At 33.6% G+C, this 19,606-nt stretch overlaps 2 protein-coding genes across 2 annotated transcripts; both read right to left on the bottom strand.

Annotated features, from left to right (window-relative positions):
- Window positions 1-1,401: 1,401 nt before the first annotated feature.
- On the bottom strand, window positions 1,402-3,865 carry LOC128996923 (larval/pupal cuticle protein H1C-like). The gene is made up of 2 exons (XM_054422457.1): window positions 3,742-3,865; window positions 1,402-1,811 (listed from the first exon to the last, which is right to left on the bottom strand). The coding sequence occupies exons 1-2, from the start codon at window positions 3,796-3,798 to the stop codon at window positions 1,461-1,463; spliced, it is 408 nt and encodes a 135-aa protein (XP_054278432.1). The 5' UTR covers window positions 3,799-3,865; the 3' UTR covers window positions 1,402-1,460.
- Window positions 3,866-8,823: 4,958 nt separating this feature from the next.
- Window positions 8,824-17,729, bottom strand: LOC128997140 (electron transfer flavoprotein subunit alpha, mitochondrial-like). Its single transcript, XM_054422724.1, has 6 exons — window positions 17,348-17,729; window positions 16,877-17,020; window positions 15,911-16,175; window positions 11,447-11,662; window positions 10,054-10,205; window positions 8,824-9,458 (listed from the first exon to the last, which is right to left on the bottom strand). The coding sequence occupies exons 1-6, from the start codon at window positions 17,393-17,395 to the stop codon at window positions 9,282-9,284; spliced, it is 1,002 nt and encodes a 333-aa protein (XP_054278699.1). The 5' UTR covers window positions 17,396-17,729; the 3' UTR covers window positions 8,824-9,281.
- Between the last annotated feature and the right edge of the window lie 1,877 nt (window positions 17,730-19,606).

The following is a 19,606-nucleotide window of genomic DNA, read 5'->3' as shown; positions in this document are numbered from 1 at the left end:
AGAACAGATATGTTTCACCTACATTTACTTCAGGCGTGATTATTTAATTGTAACTTATAATGTCAATTTTGCATGTTTGTTTGATTAGTTCAAAATCATCATACATACTTTTTAGGGATAGATAAATCTATTTTTATTTTTTTAAAAGATCATTTCAGTTTTTGGACAGCTCAAAATATGTTTTTAGCGTTTGACATTAAAATAATAAAAATTGTTGAAGGCGAAGAGCTTCCTCCCTGGAACATATGTTTGCCCCTGAAGTTTTCTGCCGGCCCTCTATACACCCATATGAGTCATGGTGTGTCTGCACATTGTACAGTTATGGAGGTAGTTACTAGAGCCACTTATAATTCCCACACAACCACACCCATTGACCTTGGACCCTGCTTCAGCTTAGAGCTGATCCTACTTCCTGAAGCTCGACCTTGAGCCTGGCTAACCAAACCTTATGTAACTCTGGAGAGTGTACACTACACTGCTACACTAAATACCAATGTTGTTTAGTCAAAGGCATTACTGATCCTATTTTAAGTACAAATGACCATAGACACACCACTTCTACACTTATAAGTATCCAAGATTAAAGATACAATATAAGTTAACTGGATTAAATTTCCTATGACACGTTTAAATATGCATAAGCCAAACCATGTTTACTATGTTTTGAAAATTGTTGGGTTCAATAAAAATTGCGTAAGACATAAAATGTTTCCAAAACAAATTTGAAACAAGGTTCATTCATAGATGTTTATTTAGAATACCTTTAACATTTAAAGAACCTTTAACCTTTAAAGGTACAATGGTAATTGGTGGTATTCTTTTATTTATTTATTTAGGTACTCTTAATTTTGGGATCTGGTCAACTGCCTTTTAAGCTTTAAGGGGTCCATACTGGACTCTATTAATTTAATACTCTATTAAAGTTAGTATTGCATTGCATTAAGCCCTCCTAAGTCATTTTTTAAGGGGGGTGGATTCAGGGTCCTGGCACATCAACTGTGTGTTCAGGGTGCTTATTGTGCATGCCCCACTCCCCACTTGCCACTAACTAGGTTAAAATTAGTAGATTTTATGATTCGAAACTGGGCCCAGCATCCTATTTTATTTTACATACCAATGTACAACTCCATTTTTAAACATCCTACATCATTGGGCTTTTAATAAATGATCCTAACCATTGAAGCAGATGATCTTAGATTAGAGCGGATAATCTCAACTTGCAACTCATACTGTAGGCTTCAAATTCGCCAAAGAATTGATAATTGATTCATTCTTTTAAAATGAATACAGTAATTTTAATAACGTAAAATACCATCACTATACAAACCTTGACCAGTCCTGCTCCCAAAACATACCAACTACACTTAAATAAACAGAAACCATGTGGGAAATAAAATTCCATTTATAAAAATCCAGATCTATTTTAAATAATTTACAATCTGTACAGAGGTGGTGGCGGTTTATAGGACGAGAGGGGCGTGAGCAGCGTAGCCGTAGGCAGGGGCGTGAGCAGCGTAGCTGTAGACAGGGGCGTGCGCAGGGACGATGGGAGCCACTGGGGCGAGAGGAGCAGCCAGAGGGGTGGCATGGTAGGAGACAGCGACGGGGGTAGCAACGTGGGAAACAACAGGGGAAACTGCGGCGTAAGCTTGAGCTTCGACAGTGCTGTAGGCAAAGTTACCACCCAGGCGGTCACTCTTGATGACAGCAGAGTCGAACTGAGGAGTGCGGACTAGGGCGGGGGCGGCAAGGTATCCAGGGGCGGCAGAGGCAGCGGCAACGCAAGCCAGGAGAACGAGAGAGGCGGCAACCTGGGCAATTAAATAAATCTTATTAGGAAACTGTGTATTTTCTCGCAATAACATTAAAATTAAACATCCTACTACTTTTATGGGAAAATATATTTTAAACTGTAAATTATTTTTTGTTGACAGGTAAAACTAATGGTAATTGCAATATACTTTGGAGTAAACAATAACAGTAACTGTTACAGGGTTGGGATTTGTGCCATTTGGTTCAAGGTAAAAAGAACTGTAACATACTGAATTTAAATTAAAAGAGCCGTTTTTGCAGACAATATATACTCACACTGGTGGTTTTCATGGGAAAATCACCAATAAAAATAGATCTCAAAAAAGTAATAAAACGTATGGAGATGCGCTATGGATTAGTGCTGGCTTGCCATATTTCATAAAAATCGGACACAAGTTCGGTCTGTGGTCGAGCTATTTATTATTCAATCTGTTTTAACTTGGTGTTGTTTAATAGAAAGTCAATCAGCTATTTTCTTGTAATTTAAATTTTGAAAATTAAAATGTCTGCCATTTTTAAACTTTAGTTCCAAATACATCATGTGAATAATTATGATAATTAATTGTGAAGTAATATTGAAAAAATATAAGGTAATTTCAGATTTGTATAATTTAAGTAGCATTTAGATATTGGGCTATGGTAGTCAGACAATATTACTTTTAACCATGAGTTTGTTAGTGACTGAGTTTACTTTGTTTATGAAGTTTCATATTATTTTATACAACAGTTTTGCTGATTTTCTTACAGATTACAAAGCTAAAGTAGTTGAGGATGTGCACTATTTAAATCAAGCAATAAAGGTTTGTTTTACAGTAATATCTTAAAGAATACAATTTTAAAGAGTGCAAATGTATACCGTATTTAAAAATGACGCATTGATTTAGAATTGAATTTTTGATCCAAACTTATGACATTTTTGCCAGAGTAAAACCAGAGTAAAAGTTTATAAATTGCATTTGTTGTTTAGAAAAAATAACAAATCTCAAGCCTATAAAAATGTTACTTATAATAAATCCTTTTACTTTTTAAGTAATTTGATTAAGTGTACAATGTTGTCAATATTATAGCTAAACCAGCTTCAGTTATTTTTAATATAACTTTTCTTTATACTAATTTTTATTTGTTTGAGAAGAAATTCTTGACATTGCAGCCATAAGAAAACCAATATATAAAAAATTTATTTTTAAAATGTTTTTGAAAAAAAATTGTACAGGTAATATATAAGTTATTTCTAGTAGTGGCATATAGGGACATAAGTCCCTAAAAAGCTCAAATGTAAAACAAATTATTCTTATACCAGTATTTAATCAACCTAAGGATCAAATGATATTTCACGAGCAGCTCTAAAAATGTAAGTTAATCATTTTTAGATCACTTTTGTAAAAGCAAAATTTTATCTAAATTATTTGTTAATGAGTAAAACTTAACAAACTCTATCAACATAATTAAAAGTAGGATAAAAATGGTAATACATTTGTAATCAGATGTCTAATGTATAAACAAAGCTCAAGTTTTTAAATCCCAATTTTAAATGGAAAATATTTTTTGTCATTTCTTATTTTCTGGTAGATGTGGACATAATCTGCTATTTTCCTGACCCCTGGGACCAAGACCTTTAATTTGAGCCCTCTCCCGTCATCCTGCAAACTGTCAAACTCGCACAATTTTGATTTTTTTTAATCGCTTGCAGAATTAATAATGCCAACGGTATCCCATCGTCGCCAGTAGTTTAGTAAACCAAAACAATTAACAAAACCAGATGTATTGAACTCACAATTCAGACTCAACTAAAAAGTAAACAAAACATAATAATATAAACAGTCATCTGACAGATGTTATAAATAAAACATATGGACTTATTTCTTGAGATTCTATTAAATCTATATTTTTTTTAGTATTAGGATTTCTTTTACAAACAAAAGTTTTTACCTGCATGTTGATAGATCTGGGATGTCTTCCACTTGGTACAAGGGAACTACAATACATTAGGTGTCCGCTGGCCTACCTTATATAGGGCTCCGCCCCGCCCGACCTTGCAGCGGGCTAGGACGTCTAACGCCCTCCGGAACTGTCCAGGATGTGCATGAAAATCAATTATTGTATTAACAAAATATCTAGAGAATTCCAAGCCCAAAGGTGATATGATACACTTTATTTATTGTTATGATCTTGCATTATTACCAATTAAAGCAGTTCCTGGAGTTTGCAGCAAAATGTTCAAAACAACGTTGGTTGCCAAAAAAAATTGTAAACATTCAATTGAAAACACAACATAAAACAAGTGTCGTAAACATGTTTCCAGCTTCTATTGGGCTTTAAATAAATGATCCTGGCTAATGAAACAGCTGATCTTAGTCAGTAACAAAGCTACACAGATCATCTCACACCATTCTACACTCATCCTTCACTCATATTTGGGTTAAAATACGCGCCTAAGTGACGTCCCCATTTTAATGATTGATAATTGATAATTGTGGAAAATAATATTTGTTTTGTAAACATGAAAACTGCTGCAAATGTCAACATAAAAGGATTGTTGTAAGCTTTTACAACACATGTTTTAAACTCTGCTGTCTAAGATGAGGCTGCAACCGAGTGTATTTTAAAATCAAGTATTAATGTGCGATAAGTATGTAAGTAGTAAGTAAAAATTATAATATTACCAATTGAGATGGTAACACCACCTAGCTAGGTGTGTATTTTAACCAAAAGATTAGTGAAGAATGGGTGTAGAATGGAGTGAGATTATCCGTGTAGCTTACAGTTACTGACAAAAGATTGGCTGTAAACCATACACTTACTAGTTCTTGTTCTTCAGTTAATTGTTTGATGAAAAGAATATTGTTTAACAACTCCAGAAAAAACCACAATATAAAACGTAAGGGAAGGATTCAACAGAAAAAGTATTATTTTCCTGTTTATCAAACAAGTTTTATAAATATGTGAAAATGAGAAACTCTTAATATTGATTAAATTTTTCTTGTACTTGATTCAGGAATAACCAATGTAATTGATTAATTAGGTACCTGTGTGCATTATTGTTGTTATAAAAATGTAAATGTATAAAACGTAAAAGCTTATACATTAAATATCAAATTATGTAAAATTAAACATTATTTGAATTACTTTTTTGACCGATATAAAAGAACATTTAGGTTTTATTGTTTAAATCATTATAGGTACTTTTAAATGCAGTAATATGTTCATAAAATATTGTAGTGATTAATTTTGTATATAAAATAAAATTCTCTTAGGAAGTGGTCCTTGAATGGCTATAAAACAACGTATCTAGGTACAATACAAAATAAGGTAAAGTATATTTTTCATGAATCAATTATTTATAGCCCCATTTAGTACAGTACTCAATATTTAATTTTTGATATATGTATCAAATTCAAATGATATATTAAAAAATATATCATATACATTATAATTTTCAACACAAAAACTATCCAAAAACCCAATAACTGAATGCACTTATTAATTAAAACAAACAAACAGGTTATGAATTATATAAAAAAATATATATACAGTATTGTGTCTTTATTTTTATATTTGTATGCACACATACACTTTGTGCACATACATGTTGATAGAAGGTCAGTGTTTTTACCACACTCTGATTTTGCAAGGAAGTTTTCTTACATTTCGTGGCTGCCAATCAACTCAGGGTCCAGAATAATTGTAGTGCTCGAACTGTAAATCGCAACCTGAAACCTGTATTTTAAAATGTCTATAACAATCAGTTCAAAGACATTATCTCAAGCTTTAATTTATCAACAATTTTAACAAGTTACCTTTTTATTTTGCTGTTTGCCTTGTTGTGTACTGCACATTAATAACTTCAAAAACACAATACAAACAACAAAATAAAAAGTTCTTGAACTATCTATCTATCTATATATTAATAGGCAAGCATGTTTCTTTAAAACCTTTTTTCTCAGCTCGTGTGCATCGTGGGGTAAATCTACGCATACCGTTAGAAAGCTATTTTCCTGTAGGTGTGCAGAATCCCTTTATAAATTTAAATAGGCTCAAAGATAAGCACAAAAAATGAGTTTAAAAATTTGAAAAAAATAACATGGATCTTATGCGTTGCCATGCTGGTGACGAAATAACAACGAAATATAAACAGAAAATCAAAACAAATGGAAGAAACTCCAATCACATGTTTTATTTGCAGTGTGGGGTGAAAATAGAGAAGTGAGTAAGTTTACATTACATATTTTTGGTCGAGTTTCGACCACTGGACGACCTCTCGTTAACTTTAAACATTAACACACACGTTGTCAAGAAACTATGCTCATGTATTATTTTGGTTTATTAACATTAACATAAATATATTGGTTACTGCACCGTAGGTTTGGTTTCCTAACCGAGGTTACTTGAAAAATCTTGCACACAAAGACCAGCTGTTTCTTTACCCCCATTTATTAAAAGTCCAATGACAGATTGACGTTTGATGCAAAAACGTAGCATGTATAAAGTAAGATTTACAGTACCACTAAACTTGCAAACTAAATTTTAAATACATTAACCTAAAAATGTAACATAAATTTACACTTGTGCTGGGTACTTTGACATATTTAGAAACTGTGTATTGTTGTTTGTTATTCACTCTCTTCTAAGGTGAATTGATCAGAATTTAAAAAAAGTTGTATGGAATATTCTGCTTCTGTGTTGGTCAGACTCAGGCCAGTTCAATGTCCTCCCAGCTGAAGGTTATTCCGGATATTGCCTACACTCTTGACCTTGATCTAACCTACAGTTCCTCCTACATATGGTCTGGATTGTTGTTTTGTGTTAGGTGTTGTAATCTTTGAAATCCCCAGTTGTAATCTGTACATGGGCGCTCACAAGGGGGGGGGGTGGGAAAGAGAATCAAGAAAATTGCTTGGCGATATAAGATTTTGGACAGAATCATCAATAAATAATAGAAAGATATGTTAGGACTGTTGGAGGGTGTCAAACAATTAGCATACTACCTGTAGAATAATTGTAACAAAGTAAAATAACGCAATACTCAATTTTAATTCATATACACTTATTCCAAGGTCATTTAACCTTTCTAAATTTAACATGTACCTTTTGTTTGTTTAATGATAGTATTGTTTGCAATTTCAAGTTATTATTTTGTGATGTTTTCAATAGTCTCCAAGTCTCCTCTTTTCATATTTTTTTTTTTTTTTTATTTCACATTTAGTACCACCATAACAGTCTTGTGTCCATTTTACCATCTTAACTCTCCAATACGAAGAGTAATTTATTTATTTCAAGAAAGGCATAGGACTTGCAATATATTTATGAAGATTATTAAATAAAAAATTGACTCAAATTTGTGATTGAGGTATCATTTGGCTTTTAGTTAAAAAATTTTTATTTTAAGATAAAAAAATATTTTTCCAGCAGAAAGGTTTAATTTACATCTATATGTTAATAGGCAAGCATGTTTCTTGAAAAATCTTTTCTCAGCTCGTTTGCATCGCAGGGAAAGTTTACTCATACTGTTAGAAAGATATTTTCCTGTATATGTGCAGAATCCCTTTATAAATTAAAATAGGCTCAAAAAAGAATTTAAAAATTAAAAAAAAAAACCAACATGGTCCTTATGGGTTGCTATGCTGATGACGAAATAACACTGAAATATAAACAGAAAATCAAAACCAACGGAAGAAATTCACATGTTTTATTTACAGCGTGGGGTGAAAATAGAGAAGTCTGTGGGCCAACATTACATATTTTTTGTTGAGTTTTTGACCACTGGAAGACCTCAAGTTTGATTATTTACACAAAATTAAATGTTCCTGTTAAGATTAATATTATGTTGAAAAAATACAGATAACATCAGGAGATACTCTTCTAGCTGTATAGTAAAATTGTAAAATCCTCTAAAGGTTCAACCGACAAGAGGCCAAGGCTGAAGACAGCCCGACCTTCAAGTTTAGTCACCTGCTAGGCTGCATGAGGCTATAAGCTTCATGTACAAACAATAATTAAGACCACACCCAAAAAGTCAGTTACTCGGTCCAAGGAAGTTAGATTGCAATCTCACCACAAAGTAAGAGATTATATCTAGATATATGTGAAGATATCGGTCCATATAGAATTACTATAGTCCATTCTCAAAACTTATGCGGTTTGAGGGGAAGCGATTCCTTCACCTCCACTTCACCCTAACAATAAAACAACCGCCACAACTATGAAATTTGGCTAAAAAATTGGTGGGTAATTCCAGGAAATATTCCCCTTAAACCACTTAAATTTTGTTAACAGACTATAGTAACCAAAGTCAGTTGAAGATGATTCCAAGTCACTGCATCGTTGTATGTTGATATTCCATACTAGTTTTAGTTTTTTTTTTTTTTTATTTTATTCATACAGTATGCGCCAAAATAAACAGCAGAAATTGACAATTGTTATATTTTATTCAGTTTCGCTACTGTTTATTTTGGCACATACTGTATATTTATATCAGGTGTTTCACAACTCTCTACCAACCTTTTCAGGTATAATTCCTGAGTTCATGACAAATTTAAACATCACATTTAAATCCCTGTAAGTCAATGGTTACACACAGAGTAACCATTTTGTATTTTTCAAACATTGTTTTTTTTTCAATAATTGTGATGCTTAAAAGACTTTGGAATTTTTCATGAATCTTAATACTAGTATCACTAAGATATCTAAAATATCAAACTTTCCCAATGAAATTTTAAACAAATGACAACAGCAAGTTTGTGGGCTTGACTTGGAAAAAATTGTTATATTACATGTCATATAGATATGTAATATTTCATGATTTTTTCAAACAAAGATATGTGCTAAAAAATAAACATTTGTAATATAATACACAAGTTAAAACCTTACACAAATTTAACAATAGTTTAATAACTATCCAGAATTTTAAGAGACAATTTATCTACAAAACTACTGAGATGTTTCACTGTCCCACATATATTTTGTCATTTTGTCTTATGAAGAAGGGAAATGGAATTTAAATCAGTACAACAATTAACAAGTATCTATAAAAATATATTTCAACAATTGAAAATGTTTTGCTATGTATACAGTCCATCGATTACAGAAAAAAAACTTTCAATGATGACTTAGACAAACTCTAAACAAAATAATAACAATGTATACACGAGTTACAAGCAAACGACATGCAATATAAGTTAGCACATAAAGCATTTTACATAGCAATGAAGAAAAGTAAAAACAGTCCAAATAATCCCTCGAAATGAAGTAGAAATAGAAGTAAAAGCCTAATAAATCTCAACAGAATAAGTAAAACCGCTAAAAAAATGAACCTCACATGAAGTATATTGTTAGTAAAAAAAGTTTATAATTTTTATCGGTGTGTAAAATACCTTTTCCACCTGATTTAGTAAAATTGGAAACATAATTAATAGTGTTTTTGGAACTGTTCAGGAGCATATTTTATATTCATAGATTATACTATATAAATATTATAATTTCTCAGTCAGCTCTGGTACAGCTTTGAAGAGGTCTGCCACCAAACCGTAGTCCGAGACTTGAAAGATCGGAGCCTCAGCATCTTTGTTAATTGCTACTATTGTCTTGGAGTCTTTCATACCAGCCAGATGCTGAATGGCACCAGATATTCCTACAGCGATGTACAGTTCCTGCAAGAAAGAAAACTCTTGTTACAACAGACCATTTTAACCTTGTATTATTACCAATTAACCCTTTTACAGCGCTTTGCCCAATGCCATACAGAATGGTGCTAGGCCAGCAGGCAATTAGAACTAAAATTGCAAGGTTTGGGGGAAAATACTTATCTCCCATGGTTATCAATAGTATATTAGTGAGAGCCTTTTTTTAGTTTTTACAAGAATACTTATTATTATTATGTTGTTACTATTATTTGTATTCTAGGTTCACCGTAAAAGATTGCAGAAACTGCGTTGGGACTGTGATTGATTTTTTCCAGACTGTGTTTCAGACTTTTAGGGCTGACTGTAGTCCTTACTGGTCTTAAAGAAACGTCCCCAATTAATTCGATAATCCCTCTCGTTTAGTCACACCACGATCTGCAAGCTAATTTCCTATAACTTTGATTACTGCTTCAAGCGAGGCTGAAAAAGTTGGGCTACACCATGGAAAACATTATGCAAATGTATAAGACTAGGTCTGAACTCCCACCACTTCTTCCACACATTTTCTACATCCAAACACTAGACTTCATGCTCATCCAACTGGCGAGACATAACTACTTACGGGAGCCACAATCTTGCCGGTCTGGCCGATCTGTAGATCGTTGGGGACAAAGCCTGCGTCTACGGCGGCTCGGGATGCTCCTACAGCAGCACCCAGTTTATCAGCAAGAGCGTACAACAGCTTGAAGTTATCTCCAGACTTGAGGCCTCTCCCTACACAAACACATTTTATTACATACATGCTGAATCAAAAGGTTTTGTTTTCTGGTAATTTTATAATAAGACCCAAGTGTGCAAATTGAGCATTTCAATAGGGTTTATAATACGTTAAAGAACCAAAACGAATAACACAATACTCTTATACGTTTTAAACATTATGTTTGATTAATGATTAAGTAAGTTATTTGATGAATGATAATAAATAGATGAGCTAGTAATTATTTATAAGGAAATTGGTTGATTGTAGATTAATAATAAGAGTGATTTAGGTATCTCAAATAGGTTATAATTATCAATAAAAGTAGCCTACTGTATTTGACGCAATTTTCATACTTTTTTACTACAAGCAATTTTTATGTGGTAGGTTCCCCCATTATTGTTTTTGAAACACCACGGTTTATTTGACAAAAATAAATTAAAGCAAAACAAAGAAATAGCCATTGTTAGCTTCAAGGTCAAGCTATCTGCTTGCACTGACAATCATCTGCTCTTTAAACACAACTGATGTCTGCTGTGCGCTTGCTATCTCAGTTTGTGATTGGGTGATTAGTAACCATGGCAACTTGTTGAATATGTGGATGAAAAGAAACCAAAAAGGGAATAAGCCGGTGTTTTACGTCATCCATTGTTATCTTCATCCTATTTTACGACTGTCGTTATTATCTTTAAGACTAATTACTATGATTTAATGCTGTTTTATGAGTTATCAAATGTTTTTATTGACATTCTTATGTTCTGAAACAACATGAAGTAGTAGCCTATGCTGACTACAGTAGCAGAAGTTGCAGTACTAGACTTTCTATTGCTCTGTTCTTTATGTGATTTATTCCTATGCGTTACAGTGTTGTGTAATTTTTGTTTTGCTTGAGTAAGCGTGATTTTAAACATTAGTTTTTATTACTGAACCAAGGTTAATGACTTAACATATCACGATTGCGCAATACTATTATTTGTATTTTGATTATGTAAATTGCACTACATCCAGTTAGTCCGGCAGTTTTGTAGTCCGGTTAGTGGTTTGGTCCCGAGGTGGCCGAACTAGAGGGAGTCTACTGTATTTATAATTAATAATTTTTGGTGGAATGACTTGTTTTTAAGATGACCTACGGAACAAATTGTTGCTTGCAAATAAAGGGGCGTAAGTATATTTATTTGCTTCTTTTTTTTTGCAAGTGTTGCAATACACAAAATCTATCAAGGGAGTTTGTACACACCCTGTAGGAACACAAGCTCACCTCCACTAACGATGACCTTGGCCGCAGTCAGCTCTGGTCGGTCGCTCTTAGTAAGTTCTTGTTTGACAAACTCGGATCCCTTGGCTGCGTATTCCCCAGCGGGGGCTGCCTCCGACTTGGCGGAGCCACCTGTCTCATCTGCGGGGGCAAAACTGGTACCTCTCACCGTCAATACTTTCACTGCTTCTTTGGACTTGAGTGTCATAATGGCGTTACCTGAAAAGAGAAAAAAGTGGAAGTTTTTACAACAATGTATCTTACGAAGTTTGTATGATGTATTTATCATACTTCATACTAACATTATAAATGTGAAATATTGTGTGTTTGTTTGTCTGAAGTTTAATGACGCATTAACTACTGGTTGTATTGGGCTGAAATTCAGCATTATGATAGCTAATATTCCTGATTTACATAAGCCTATTATTATCTCAAAAGTTCTTTCCGACTACGCCCCAGTGGAATTTTTAATGTTAACCTTAAGAGTATTCATATTTAACATATTTTTCAACTAAAGTAATAAGTTAGGTTCTATGATGTTCACTACCATTAGAAACTTACACAGTTTAACAGGTACAACAAGCTAGTTATATAAATGAAACTGCAAGGTAACATAGTAAATATGGGATATTTTAGTCGTAGATTCATATCATAAAGAGTGATTGAATTTCCCTACTTCAGGAGGTTAGAATTTTCAATTAAAGTAGCTTGTTTAAAATCCATTTTTGTAAACTGTTTTGTGTGTTGTTTTTTTTACAATCTGACAATTAAAAATTCAGCAAACTCAATCAGCTGTTACATGACAATACACATTGTTGCACCATGCACTTGAAAATATTAAGATATAGCTTGTTTAAATAGCAGCTCGGATAAGCAAGAAACAAAGTTGGAACTGGAGCATAACCATTTTGGTCGCGACCCCAGGGTCACCAGCGAGAAATGTGAGACATATCTTGCACACTTTACGTGCATAAAGGAGGTAAACTTAAGAGTCCTTGGAGCCTAGACGTTCTAACTCATACAACAATTAAATAACTAAAAAGACAATTTATAATTTCACAGTATACTAGATACTTAAATTACAATCACTCTGGTGTTTGAAAACATATTTTTTGAATAACTCTTCAGCAGCTGTTTTAAATCAACGAAATTAACATTGCTCTTATGGCGGGCAAAACCAAGATAGCCTTTAGCTTCCATGGACTCCCTTGGAGAACAATTCAAAACCACAAAGACCATTTCTAATCCCACTGTGTACTAGATATTTAAATTATAATGAATTTGGTGTTTGAAAAAATATTTTTGGACGATAAATAACTCTTCAGCAGCTGTTTGAAATTATCCAAGATGGCCGCTAGCCTACAAGGGCTCTTAAAAGACCAAGATCAAATCAGAGGAGACGAAGAAAACCACCAAGTCTATCAGATGGACCAAGAACCAGGAAGTTATCTTTGAACTGGTGAAATCTGATAACTAGATGGCTTTCACTCCAATTTGGTTCCTGTTCGCAAAACAGGCAATGTGGTATTTTCGTGATAGGCCATTCATAGTAAAACTGTTTATTTATATGCCATACATTTTGTTTGTTGAGTGTATGTATGTGATTAAATCATCAGCGGAGCTAATTAAGCAGATGTATCTCCTGGGCTGATGTGTTTCACAACGGCAATCAATGGTCAACAAAGACGCATTTTCATTTCATTTCATTACAATGGCTTTCCGCAAAAACATGTTAAAATTTGGAACTGCATGACAGGTGTAAACCCATAACAGTCAATAACTTTTCTAAAACTCTTTTATCAAGATATTCGTCATTTTGTATTTTTAAATTATAAATTTATATCTTTAAAACTATTGAAGATATATTTATAGAACCTGGTATAATATTGAAAATATCAATAAGCCTATTTTTAATCTTTTAAAAATATACTTTGGTTACAAAATTTAATTAAGAATTTTCATGTTTATGAAATAATAAAAATAGCTTTATAAAAGAGTCAAGAACACTTGAACTTAGCATTTAAAATCCTCTATCCAACAACATCAAGTTAGAAACGAAGAATAAAATCACTGAAAATCATAATTTTTAGTTTGACAGGCCAGTGGTGCAATGGATCAAACTTACTGCAAAAAATGCTTTGCTTTGTTTGGAAATAAACTGATAGCTGCTTTAGACTACATTCAGCATCAGGTTCACAGATTAAACCAATTGGAAACCTTGACCTTCTTATCACAGAGGCAACTCTCTTATCTGCTTCCTCAAATGACAAAACCCATCAGTAATTACCATAGACAATAGTTCAAATGAATGCAGAAATCTCTTGTGTTGGATTTACAACAATAAGCAGGCCTACCGACTCTGCAGCAAACATGCAGACTTAGCGAATTTCCATTTGACCGTTAGGATTTTGACTAAAATATTTTGCTAAGCTTGTCAGATTGATTCCCTAGGCTATTCAAATAACATTCAATGCAAACTCACTTTTAGGCAGTTTTGTTCTTATATTTTTTTCGCCTTTTATACTAACTTAACTTACTCTTTTTATAGTTGCTCATATTTGTATCTCTAGATTTTTAAATCCTCCATTGTCAACAAGTTGTTTGTTTAGGCTATAACGTACTTGCTTGTTGCTTAATGTATAACTGTTATCTTGCCAATTGCATAAATGCTTGTACTAAATTAGTCTTGTTATAAGTTAAACTGTTTTATGTCATAAATACTTTTAAGAAATGAATAAATTAGGAGTGGAAGATTTGACAACTGAAATGCTAGAGAAAGGTCTGGAAAAGGTGAGCAGAAGAGTGTTGTTGTTCGATGAAATAAAGAAAAGAAGATGGTTTTTGTTAACATTTAATTTGTCATTTCTGAAGTTGAATTTTAAGTAATTGCCCATGATATCAAATTAATTGAATGTTGTACATTGACAATTTCAAAACAAATTGAATTGAACATTAAATTCAACTAGGTTTGCTTTTTTCTGCTATAGAGAAGGAAACAGTGTTTGTTTGAAATATTAATAGGCCTAGGCCTAGTAGGTGTATAGCACATAATAAATCAATTTGCAAAATTTGATCAAAATATATCCATAAACAAGGAAAGTAGAACAGTTCTTCTACATAAGAATAACATGGTCATTTAAATTATACAGGTTTTTAACCCTTCCCCAGGTGCGGCAGGGCAAAGCCCTACTATAATGACTAAATTACGGGATCAATAATTATGTCGGGGTAAATTAAATTGATTTGAATTTTGATGTTTTTCCACTTCTATCTGATTGTCAAAGTTGATTTTCCCAATATTATCACCATAATTGTTGCGGCGTGTAGGCCTATACGTCCTACGCTTACTGAGGAATCCTAAACATGTACATACGTAATCTTTAATCCTACAACAATGCTTAAGGTACAAGTCAACTTTAAAAAATATTTTTTTATATCTCTAAAGGATGATTTTAATGAAAATTGGGCATTTTTTTTTTTTTTAGTAAACTTTAAAAATCCATTGTGGTGTGAGTAGCCTCCGGATTGCGAATAATAACTATGATAGTGGTTTAAATACCTTATTCTTGCAATCCAATTGTTGTCTTCACAACTAGTTTCAACCTGCTAGGAGGTTCTTTCTCCAAACGCTTTAAGGAGCACGTACCAAAGAAGACCACCTCAAAACAAACTTCAACCTTTGCCGAACATTTAATTACTCATCAGCATAATTACAGCAGCATTAATGAAAACATGGAAATTTTACATACGTCACAGGACAAGTTTAAAATTAACACCCTGGAAGAATTCGAGATATATAGAGCCGTCAAATCAGACATGGATAATGTTTTAAACGACCAACTTTATTTTAATTCAAACGTCATATACAACACTGCAATAGAAATACTGGAGAGGGAAGGGGAGGGCAGTGACAATGGGAATGAAACCAACGAGCGATAAGAAAATGCGCGTGATGCTTGACCAGCTGTTTACCCTACAGTCTAGACGCAACTTCCGCATTATCAACACGGGTCCGCTTGTCGAGTTAAATGTTTTTATCGGCCGTATATGTGTGCGCACTATGTGTTTATTCGTCGTGTGTTTGTGTGAATGTGAAAAAACTGTTACTGACGACCTTCATATGAAGTAATATCATCCTTGTACTCACCTGATGATGACCTCCTAGCAGGTTGAAACTAGTTGTGAAGACAACAATTGGATTGCAAGAATAAGGTATTTAAACCACTATCATAGTTTAAAAATCCAATTTTTGGAAAATTTCAAAACCCTAGATTAAGGACAGCTGGGCTCAGTTTCAAACCACCAAAAAGCTAGGCCTACTGACTTTATCTCAAAACCGGCTGCCTTTAGTCAGGCAAGCACTACAACTACAGAGTTACCCGTATATGTATTAGAGCCTCTAATTGACAGCTTAACTCATACAGTTTATTGAAAAGGTTTAAACTTTATTCCGCAAAATTAATTCACCTGCATAGATCTGGCGCACAAATGTATCGGGGGCCTTGATGGCGATGACATCAGAAATCGGTGAGACATCGAGTTTAGCAGCAACACGAGGAAGCAAACCCTTGCTGAATGCCGTTGCACCGGCAAGGATGTGCGTGAAGTTGAACTGTTTCTGCGTAGCAAGGATTAGCGGTGTCAGACTCTCAGGGAGAAACCCGTTGAAAGCTGCGTGTTCTGCGACCAGCACCTTTGACAGACCTGGAATCTTGCTGAGCTCGTCGGCGACCTGTAAAATAGTTGGTCACACTGTAATAAATAATTCAATAATAGTAATATATTTTTTTTTTTTATTAGGCTATGATGACTTAACTTGCCATAATCAGGTTTGCAGAGCCCTTTAATCTAGTAAGTTGCAGGCGTTGTAATGTGTTTTGAATTATTTACCTATGTAGGCTAATTCAAAATTCAGCAGTTCAAAATCATCTCAATCCATTTAAATTCATCTTTCACTCATATATTTTGATTTAAATAAGCACCTCTAGCTGGGATTTGCAAAACAATAATTGATAAGTTAACTTAATTGATAGTACATGTGCTAGAAATGTTTGGGATCAGAGGATTTTGGAACTAAAATTGTTGTTGGTTAAAGCAAGGCAACACTAAATAAACAGGCTGTACTGCTCCTCTGGCATGATGTCATCATAGGCTACGGCAATGACGCAATGTTTGCTGTTTGTGATCAGCTGTTTGTTTTAACCTTTTCTTGTAAAACAAAAATATTACTAAAACAATAACATTACGTCATTGCCGTCGCCTATGATGATGTCATGCCAGAGGAGTATTACAGCCTATTTATAGCCTTGTTAAATCCGGTAGGCCTATTTCAGGAAAACTCATAAGCTCATAACTCAAACTACCATCACATCCATAAACTTAACTAAGGTAGCCACTCATAAAATGAGCTTCAAATCACCTTTTAAAACTTACCTGTGAACATTTGGTACCTGCCACAAGGACAGAAGTTTCACCACCAAGAGCGGTAGCAGCAGTTACGGCATGTCTCGTTATGGGGGCTAATTTCTCGTTATTGTGTTCGGCGATGATTAGAGTACTTTGAAATCTAGAAGACACCTGAAAGAATCAAATATTTAACTGATGTAGCCTACCATAACTTAACTTAAACAAACTAAGCTAGGCCTAGATAGCAATTTAACTTAAAGAGGCAGCTGGAGTTTAAAGTTGTTGTTCATTTTATGTAGCCTACTTATCCTTAATTAGTTCCCCGATAAGATTATATTTTAGGCGAACACCTTTTAAAATCTTACATAATTTAAAATGTAGCCTAGCCTAACTTAGTTCAATTCTGTAGCAGAATATGTTAGGCCTACGCTTCATAACATAAGGATGTAAGAAGCCCAAAAGGTTACTGATAGAACTAGGGCTATTAAGTTACCTTACCTTGACACTTTGAAGCAAGCCAGAACTGAGCACCTTTGAAGAAAACATGGTAATGGTAGCTTGTGCACTGAAGTGTCTTGTAATTAATTGATGAATGGGTAAATTAATTTGCACTTTGTTTGACCTAACTTGATCAAAGTATTAGCTAACTTAACCTTTGAATTTTAGTTGACTTATATAACTTAACCTCAAATAATTATCTAGCGAATATCAATAACAATACCGAGTCAAGAATTAATTTCCAACTAAGTGATGGATCACTTCTAAGTTTCTTATTTAAAAAATGTCCATTTAAAATACTAAATCGCACAAGTGTTTAAAAATCACGCAACTTATTTGAGTTGAGTTGGTTGATTGATGTTATGATGAGTGATCACTGATAACCATGTAGCCTATGATGACATGACATGACAATGACATTAGATTTTGTAGTTTTTCTATCTAATATAGTGAACTGTACTGACTGGGATTTTGGATCTGGATTGTTTTTTTTTCATTTTCAGCTATATTGCAGAAGATAACAACCTTTGATTATACTTATCCTAAGAAGTATAATCCATGATGTACGTATAATAATCTCTTGGGACACTTCGGAAATATAATAATTTATGAATAGCAGGTGGTTGTGCCAAAATAGTTTTATCAGTAGTTCATACCAAATTGCATCAAAATTGGACTGCAGGACGTGTGGTCTGTAGCTCTGTACACATCCACATAATACAGAAACACACACACAGACATCACTTTGAAAACCTCTGTTTTGGATCTAGGGGGGCCCCAAAACAAATTTATCCACTCAAAACTCAAACTCGAAAATTTTGACGAAAACAATACTTCCTCCATATATACTAATTGGGGGAGAAAGTAAAAATCAGATTAGTACAAAACTCAAACAGAACTCAAAACTTAAAATTCAATTCTACTAAGAAATAAACTGGCAGGCTGGCACCGGAGGTATCAAAGAATTGGAATTCATTGAATGAGTAAAAAGGGGTGACTAAACATTAGTTATTTGTGCAACTAGTGTGAAAAGTGAGCAATTGACTCACTCGAGAGAAATCCTTACGCACGAGCCGTAGGCGAGTGAGAAATGGTTTCTCGAGTGAGGCAAATGTACTTTGAACTCGAGTTGCACATTATACTTTTCCTACAGTTACCATAAAACAAATAAATTTGTGAAGAAACATTTAACCTATTTTTACGCAGAAGTAAACTTTTAATACAACATTTAACGTGAAGTGACAAATACAACAGTACAACAGCTGACCAGCTGATATTTTACAGCCAGTGCTGCCAACGTATTTCGCGTGCATACGACGTTGCCTGCATGTTACGCGCTCACTATTTCGTGCCTTCACGTTGCAAATCTGGAGTGAGACAAAGTAATTAGAGTGAGACAATGTTAATATTGTCTCACTGATGAGCGAATTGGCCACTTTGCTTACTCAAATCAGTGAGAGAACATGTACATTGTTAGGTAACTGTAGGAATTAGTTGTTTCTTACAATTTCAAATTGAAATAGTGAAGTGATTGTGAAACCTGTTTTATCTTATGACAAGTTTTGCTCTATACATAGAATACCCCATCAGAAGAGGCTTCACACGTTTACATTGTATGATATACAGAAAAGAAAATGTAATAGCTATACTGTAGGACGGCATGGTGAGACATATTAACGCTCATTCTATTCTATATAAGTACTCAATTAACTCATCACTAAACCTGAAGTTTTTCTAAATAGAGAATACATCTGTAATTTTAAGGAAATGTTTAAGTGAAAATCTAACAATAGTGAATAAATGAAAATAAGTGTGAGGCAAATGGAAATTTGCTTAGTCTAAAGTCTGCAGGTTTGCTTAAGTGAGATATTTTAAGTGAAACACCTTAAGCAGCTATAGGGCTTGATCTGAAGCATTATATGGGATCTCCATCTCATACTTGGATTGGAAGTGGGTTTTTTTTTATTCTAAAGGAATATAATTTAATTTTTTAACACAATTTCAACTGTACAGGCGATTGCACAATACTTTGTTGCTGCTTTTTGGCTTCTTTATTGTAAATTCAAGTTAAACTATGTGTTAATAATTGGTTTTATGAGTTAGTTCCTGCACCTCAGTTGAGATGGGCACTAAATTATAAGTAAATAAATTACAATATTTGATATGTAAAAAAAAAAAAAAAAACTGAATTTACCGAGGGCTGCAGTATGATTTTTCTAGACCTCAACTAACAGAGTAAACTTTAAATCTTTGGAATGG

The sequence above is a fragment of the Macrosteles quadrilineatus genome, unplaced genomic scaffold (genome assembly GCF_028750875.1).
Source record: "Macrosteles quadrilineatus isolate MER2022 unplaced genomic scaffold, UCM_ALF_1.0 Scaffold_6__1_contigs__length_79288215, whole genome shotgun sequence".
NCBI lineage: Eukaryota > Metazoa > Arthropoda > Insecta > Hemiptera > Cicadellidae > Macrosteles > Macrosteles quadrilineatus.
Note: the sequence above shows the minus strand (reverse complement) of the source record. Positions and strands in the feature narration are given on the sequence as shown.

Coding starts and splice junctions, on each gene's coding strand:
- LOC128997140 (XM_054422724.1), bottom strand. CDS start 17,395: ATGTTTTCTTCAAAGGTGCTCAGTTCTGGCTTGCTTCAAAGTGTCAAG. Junction 16,176..16,876: donor CAGGTACCAAATGTTCACAG/GTAAGTTTTAAA, acceptor ACTATTTTACAG/GTCGCCGACGAGCTCAGCAA. Junction 9,459..10,053: donor CCGGCAAGATTGTGGCTCCC/GTAAGTAGTTAT, acceptor TCTTTCTTGCAG/GAACTGTACATCGCTGTAGG.
- LOC128996923 (XM_054422457.1), bottom strand. CDS start 3,798: ATGTATTGTAGTTCCCTTGTACCAAGTGGAAGACATCCCAGATCTATC. Junction 1,812..3,741: donor CCAGATCTATCAACATGCAG/GTAAAAACTTTT, acceptor TTAATTGCCCAG/GTTGCCGCCTCTCTCGTTCT.